At 37.2% G+C, this 7,404-nt stretch overlaps 1 protein-coding gene across 1 annotated transcript; it reads right to left on the bottom strand.

Moving 5' to 3' along the window:
- Nucleotides 1–791: 791 nt before the first annotated feature.
- LOC105043116 (GTP-binding nuclear protein Ran1B) lies at nucleotides 792–6,826 on the bottom strand. Its single transcript, XM_010920568.4, has 8 exons — nucleotides 6,636–6,826; nucleotides 6,412–6,481; nucleotides 6,199–6,255; nucleotides 5,921–6,038; nucleotides 2,167–2,256; nucleotides 1,904–2,083; nucleotides 1,736–1,813; nucleotides 792–1,158 (listed from the first exon to the last, which is right to left on the bottom strand). Exons 1-8 carry the CDS (start codon nucleotides 6,792–6,794, stop codon nucleotides 1,089–1,091), a joined length of 822 nt encoding a protein of 273 aa, XP_010918870.1. The 5' UTR covers nucleotides 6,795–6,826; the 3' UTR covers nucleotides 792–1,088.
- Between the last annotated feature and the right edge of the window lie 578 nt (nucleotides 6,827–7,404).

Raw genomic sequence — 7,404 nt, 5'->3', positions numbered from 1 at the left:
TCTCAAAGCCAACTTCAATAACAGTATGAGCAGCAACAAGGATCCATAACCTTGACCCAAGATTTGTGATGATAGATGGAAGCCAATACTCTCCCAAGAGCGATGTTGCAGAAGATCCGGACAGATATCACCCTCGCCAGAGTAATACAAAGAGCTAATAAACTAGCGATCAAAGAAGACTCGACTCGCACACACGTCTCCCAAAAGAGGAACGATGACGTGAATCGAGTGACCCCTCACATAGAGAAGCACACTGAAGGGAAAGGAGGTTCTACAAACCGATGTAGCAATTCTACCTGTACTTCTCTGATATTCTTTTTTCTATTTTTTTGACCGTATTCATAACACAAACTTGGACTTGCACGCCTTACCACAAATACAACCAAGCATGAAATCAGATCCCTCCCATTTCTTTTCACAAGTTTTTATATCTTAATTTTATTTATATAATATTATATAATATAGATACTATATGCAAAATACCAGGCCAATCCAGGACTAAGTCACTAAGGCTCGGGTGAAATTCTCAGCCCACGACTCGGGCCGGGCGAGGCCATTTTTTCTCTAGGGAAAAAATGTCTAAATTCCAAAGCCAGCGCTCCACCAACAGAAGGAAAACGACAACAATGTAGCTGCAGAGCTCACCCTTGCCATGCGCCATCATCACATCACACAATTAACCCTTGCTTTCCCTGATGTCAAAATAAACCAGATTTGAGGGTTTCTCCATGCCCCATGCCAACAATTCATAAGATCGCCACAACAAATCGACACCAGAGTTGCGGTACATGGAAAACTAAAACATAAGCCTGACATCGCATATTCTCAGTACTAAATTCAATGCAAAAATCAGACAGCCCCGGTCCCTTGGAAACCAAACATTTCCATAACAAAACAAGCAAAAGGACGTCCAATATGCAGTCCTAGCAAATGTCGCTGACAGACCCGTAACCTATCCAAACCAATCATCTAACACTCCACAAATAGAGACACCAAATGCAAAATCAACCTTTTTTTTCCTAGGGAAGAAAACGTGGCGATGCTGTAGTAGAAGCAAAGACATCTCGCCAACACGATCAACCCTCCAATTACTCAAACGCATCATCATCATCATCTGGGAGGGGCTGTGCTGCAGCAGCAGCTATCTCAGCCTCATACCTGAAAAATAAAGAGAGAATATTAAATGGATAGCATATATACGAGTAAAAAGAAAGAAGGGTTATGAGTCTCTGTGAAGGCCTGCGACACAATCATATACCCATCAAAAACCCTTCCACGTCATATTAGAGTTGCATAATATAACACTTGGATTATATCAGCCCCCAAGTAATACATTTGTATTGATGCATTGTAGTTTGATCATGGTTACCAACAGAAAATGACAAATAAAGTTAAAATATGTTTACAATAAATACAGTAACCACTTTTCAATTGCAAAAAAATATATATATGTATGGTAGCTGTCCATCTAAAATCCAATGTTTGATGAGAATCTACAGAAACTGTATACCATACAGCGTCTGCAACCAATGTGTGGACCCCCATCTTTTGGGTCCAAGTTATATTACTGATCAACAAATCAATATTAGAGGAAAATGATAATGATTAAGACCAATCTATCAAAATAAGAAGCATATAGCGAATTTTACTGTCACCAGGGTTCCCTAACTCATCATTGTCAGCTTACTAAATAACATCCCATCTCACTCGTACAGGTCAAGTCTATTTCACTTACTGTTGTTGTGCAGCAAGGTCGATTTGTACTTCGGGAGGAGCTAGAGCTGGTGATTCAACAAAGTGAAGATTTGGATCCCTGCAGGAAGGCATGCATCGATATAAGCACCTATGAGCGTTCACACGTTTAATAACAATGTTCAAAACAAGCAAGCATAAAAACTCTTACCCAGCAAGCTTTCTTGCCAAATATAGGAATGGCTTTTCAAAATTGTAATTACTCTTAGCAGATATCTCATAGTACTGAAGATTCTTCTTCCTGTGGAAGGTAACCATCTTGGCTTTCACCTGCCTGTTCTTGACATCTACCTTGTTGCCACAGAGAACTATGGGAATATTCTCACAAACCCTGAATGCACCAAAAATTAGATATGCGTTAAAGAAATCCATGCCAAACAAAATTTAGAGGATAAAACAGATTGCAAAGCTCACCGGCAGAGATCCCTATGCCACGTAGGAACATTCTTGTATGTCAGCCGTGCGGTGACATCAAACATGATAATTGCGCATTGACCATGGATGCTGAACAGGAAGGAAATTACTCAAGTCAACTTCAGCTTCAAAGCCAAGAGGCAACAAACATAATTGACCACCAACAAAAATAAACCAAATAACCTTGTTTAAACATTTATAATAGCAAGAATCTCTAGGCTTTCTAAGAAGCAACAGAAATTTTACCCAAAAATAAAAAAGGTGTGCCTGTGTTTTTTTCTTTTTTTTTCTCTTTTTTTTTTTCGGTTTTGGTTTTCAGGTTTTGGGGGGGGGGAGGGAGTTGTTAAGAGTTGTACAGAAAAGCCTTTAAAGATCTGAAGTAAAACCAGATAAAAATTAAAGTAAAACAAGCACTCAGATGCACATCGAAAATCAACATAGACTGAAACTAAGCATTTATTAATAACATGGGAAATTTAAAAATAACTTCTGGTAGGACAACAATAATTTCTCCTACCAACAATTCGTGGCTTTTGCAAACAGAGAATCAAATTATTTGGACCTAAAACTAAAATCGACTTCAATGCTAAAAAGCATACATGGATGAATTATTCCTCCATTTTGTTTCCCTTTTTTTCAATGCGAGACCAAACGTGTGGTGGCGATTCTGCCAAAATGATCCAACTGCATCTATTTAGTCTTAAAAAGACATGTTGTAGTGGTCTCTCAGATGATATTATTTGTAGATGACAGACATACAAGCATATAATAGTGCCTCTCACAAGATAAAGAAAATCACATCATACGTTCCACACATCACCAGAAAAACTAGAAGCAATGCATCATGTCATAAGCATTATTCGGCATAAGCATAGGTTTTGACAACAGACTCTCAAATACCAGAAAGCATAGATGCATAACACAGTCAACAGCCTCTCAAAAATAAAATCATCTGCAAATTCCACACACAAAAACAGAAAACTATTTTTTATTTTTTTCTAAATTTTAGAAATGGAAAAATATATGACATTATGAGTCCGTTTGGTTAGGGTATGTCAGATTACAGGATAATCTGATAATTCTTGAGAATCATTTATCTAAAAAAATGATTGCCGAGAAAAATAACTTTTACCATGTTTGGTCGGTGGAAAAATTATTTTGGAAAATGACATTAGAAAAAGATTACTACGTTTGGTTGGAGATAAATCTACATAGGAATATGGCCAAATTTACAAATATATCCTTAAATATAAAATAATTTTTTAACACTAGGATTACATTGTCATCTCCAATTAATTTTTATGTAATGACTATAATCACGTAGCTCTTTACATAATACCATCTCCATTTTAATTTTTTTACAAAAGCTCTTTATTGAATGAATTTAAAAAAATATTTGAACAAATTCAATAATTACATATGCAGCTTTATTAGAAATACATTTATCAAGTATTAAATTACCGGCACTAGGAAATTTATCCAATACCAACCCCTCCATAGTATTTGTTTTACCTTCTCACTTCGAAAAATAAGCAATGGGGCCCACCAACTTTTTTACCATCTCTTTCTTCCCTTTTTTCATACCACATGGTAATCTGACATAAAAATCATTTTTCCATGTCAGATTACCCCCAACCAAACAGCCCCTATGAGCAACCAAATAACAATGAAGCAACATCCAGATGATAGAGCACATAACTGATCTCAAAAATTTGCACGTATTCAGAATAATGTCCACATCAGCAACATATACAGCATAATCTACAATCAAGAGTGTGTAAGCCTTAGCGCAAAGATATAGTTGCTCCATTATGACCTAGCGGTCATGGGTTTGAAATATGACAGCCTTTCCATATGCGAAGTAAAGCTGCATACATCTAATCCCCTACAGAACCCACAATGGTGAGAACCTCGTGCACTGGGCCACCCATAATCTACAATCAGAAGAGTGCACTACAAAATTGAAAAAGGAAAATATATGCCTAGAATTTAGGCAAAATTCAAAAGGGAAAAAAAAAAGAGACCATTATCTAATTATACACTACTTCATATAGATTGCACATGTACAGTAACTTAATGGAACACAACACAGAAGTGTAAAAATGCATGTCTGTGACACTATGAAGGATAAAACAAGAGGAATAAGATTTTCACAGATTGATGACAGTGATGGTGTGAAGAGGGGCTTGGATTTGTGTCAAAGAACTAGAATTAGATGGCAAAGACCAGGAAACTTTTATGAAAAAGCATTTTGAAGAGCTTAAAAAAGGTGCTAAAGATAGGCATCAACAGGGACATTGGCAAATGAGGATTCATAATTGAAACTCAAGAGAATCAAAGCAACACTTTACTGTTACTGATAATGGCTTATACTAAAGCCAAAACACTACAAAGAACTTTGGAAGTCTTCATTGCTTTGGTTGGATAATGCACTCGGGTAGAAAGTTCAGCTAAAATTTTAAAGCCACAATTTGACCCAAAAAGTCACCCAGAAAAAGGGGTAAAAATCTGTCTCGATGTTACATGTGGGTTATATCGTGTTATTTCGTTAATATCATTATTTATTTTTAAAAGCTTTTTCTGCAAGGTACTTGCCAAGGTTCAATATATGTGAAGTAGTGGCACTTCAGTGACGTTAAAGATTGAACTCTTGAGGGCTAAGGCAAATTTCCCTCACCACAACAGCACAGTAAAAGCATTTATATCTTAAATCGAACATCTACCGCTATTATCCACAACATTATCATCAGCTGGGTCCACTGAACATAGCTCACTCATTGTCCTAAATATACCTGAAGTAAATATTGCACTCGATCATCTAAATGCATAACAGTTTCAATGTAGAATCAATCATCTAAAGTTGAAAGAAAATGCACAACAAGAAGCCAAACAAAGTATTCTGTTATAAAATGTCAGCTGATCGTCCCTAAACATAACCTCCTTTCTCAGCAAACAATGCCTACGGAAGGAAATATTTCAGAAAACTAAATTGTTGTTTGAATATAATATAACTCTAGATATGACTGGACCGATAACATTTTATTATTAGTGTACTGAGAGAAGGGATCTAACAATGTAAACTGAAAACAGTGTATATCAGGAAATTGGAAATAACTAAGTAAAACCAGTTGAACTTGCAAATGCAAACATAAAAATAAAATAATCAAGCAAAACCAAGCTTCATGTCGGCATATGATTCAAATTAATCTTTAACAAGACAATCACACAAGCACCATAAACATACAAGAATATAAAACTTGAAAGAAGAACAGAATTGGACAGCAACCTATTCAATTGAAAAGAAGCAAATAAATGACATCACATCGTGCAAGAATTATCATATCATGACAATAGAATATCATAAAAACACATGCCTCCTAAAACTAAAAGCAAACTTAAAATATCAACACATTCACATAAAAGTCAGTACATCAATAAGATTGTACATAAACACAGCCCACTATCCACACAGAGAGAGAAAGAGAGAGAGAGAGAGAGAGAGTCGCATTGTGCTAAAACTATCGTGTCATGAAAATGAAATATCACAAAACCTGTGCCTCATAAGACGCAAACTTAAGATAACACCTTCACATATAAAACCGCATACCAATAGATTACACACACACAGAGAGCCGGCGGGGGGGGGGTTGGTGTGGGGGCGCGAATCAAAACAACTAGCCACGGCCCACCATCCATGGATGCATCCAGGCAGACAAAATAAACAATAATGGAAAGGGTAAGCCCTAGAACTCACTAGTATCCATCCCTGAGTCCACCAAACTTCTCTTGCCCTGCAGTATCCCAGCAGTAGAACCGGATCTTCCCACAGTTGGTGAAGAAATCCAGGGGATGGACTTCAACACCAATAGTAGCTGGAGAAGAACAAAAAAGAATCTTTGAAATTAATATCGCAGCAGATTAAATCGGAGGCAAGATAAGCGTAACAAGCAAGTCTAGAAGAAAACAAAGAAAAATAAGAAGTAACAAGCAAGAAAGATCCAAGAAACAAGGACGTATAAGATGCCTACGTACGTTCGTATTTCTTCTCAAACTCTCCTGTGAGGTGCCTCTTCACGAAGGTAGTCTTGCCTGTAGAAAAGAGATCAGAGAACTCTTGAGAACCGATCCATTATCTCCGATCCAAGAAAGGACGCGACAATCACCGAGAAATAGAAAAGTAGAATGTCCGACAAGCTAAAACCCAAAATCTACGTAGAGAACGAAGGGGAAGGATGGATGGATCACCTGTGCCACCATCGCCGACGATCACCAACTTGAAACTCGGATAATCGACCGCCTGCTGTCCCGGAAGCGCCTGCGATCACCAAGGAAGGAAAGAAAGGGATCGGCAAAACCACACAAAAAAAAAAAAAAAAAAAAAAAATCAACAGAAAACACCAGTCCCCACCAAGAACAGAAAACCCTAGAACGAAAGAAGAGAGAGGAAGAGGAGGGCAAGAGAAAAATACCATTTTGCTTCGATTAAGGAGGGCTTGCTCCTTTCTCTCCTTCCACCGGAGCTCGGAGACGGAGAGGGATTTGAATGGGATAGGATTGGGGGGCGAGAGGAAGCCGGGGACCAGGGGCGTATATTGGCACGGCCCTTGGCTTTCATTTGACGCGACCATCTGAGCCGTCCGATGTGATGGCGCTCTGGATCAAGTGGTTTAACTACGACCGTGCACGTGGCAGCGCATCGATGGTGGCCGCTACAATGGAGGAGCTTGAGCGGAAACCCTACCCTCGTATTCGTGGCCGTGAAAATCTAGACCAGCCCATCCATTTCATTGAAAAACTTTCAACTATTACGTTTTAAACAACATCGATCAATATATATTTTTAAATGCTCTTTAATTGCACCATAAATAGAAATAAGCGTTATTCATCTTTTATAAATACAATGTAAAAAAAATATAATATAAGAATAATGCCGAACCTATTACTATACCTTAAATACTTTAAATAGTCAGATTTTTTTTGGTAAAATTTAAATAGACAGATTTTGAAAATATCTACACAATGAAGTAATCTTTGGTTGTGTTTTGCGTTCTGTCATTTTTTTTTAATAAAAAATAAAATAATTTTTTATTTTAAAAATCAAAAATATATTTTGATAGTCCGTATTTTTTTTTATCAACAAAGAAAATAAAAAATATATATTTAGCATACTAATCCAAATGAAAATGATGGAGGATGAGACACCCGAGGATATGCTTCATCTTAATAAAGCTAGCAACC

The sequence above is a fragment of the Elaeis guineensis genome, chromosome 2 (genome assembly GCF_000442705.2).
Source record: "Elaeis guineensis isolate ETL-2024a chromosome 2, EG11, whole genome shotgun sequence".
In the NCBI taxonomy this organism is placed as follows: domain Eukaryota; kingdom Viridiplantae; phylum Streptophyta; class Magnoliopsida; order Arecales; family Arecaceae; genus Elaeis; species Elaeis guineensis.
This window is presented reverse-complemented; position numbering and strand designations above follow the sequence as displayed.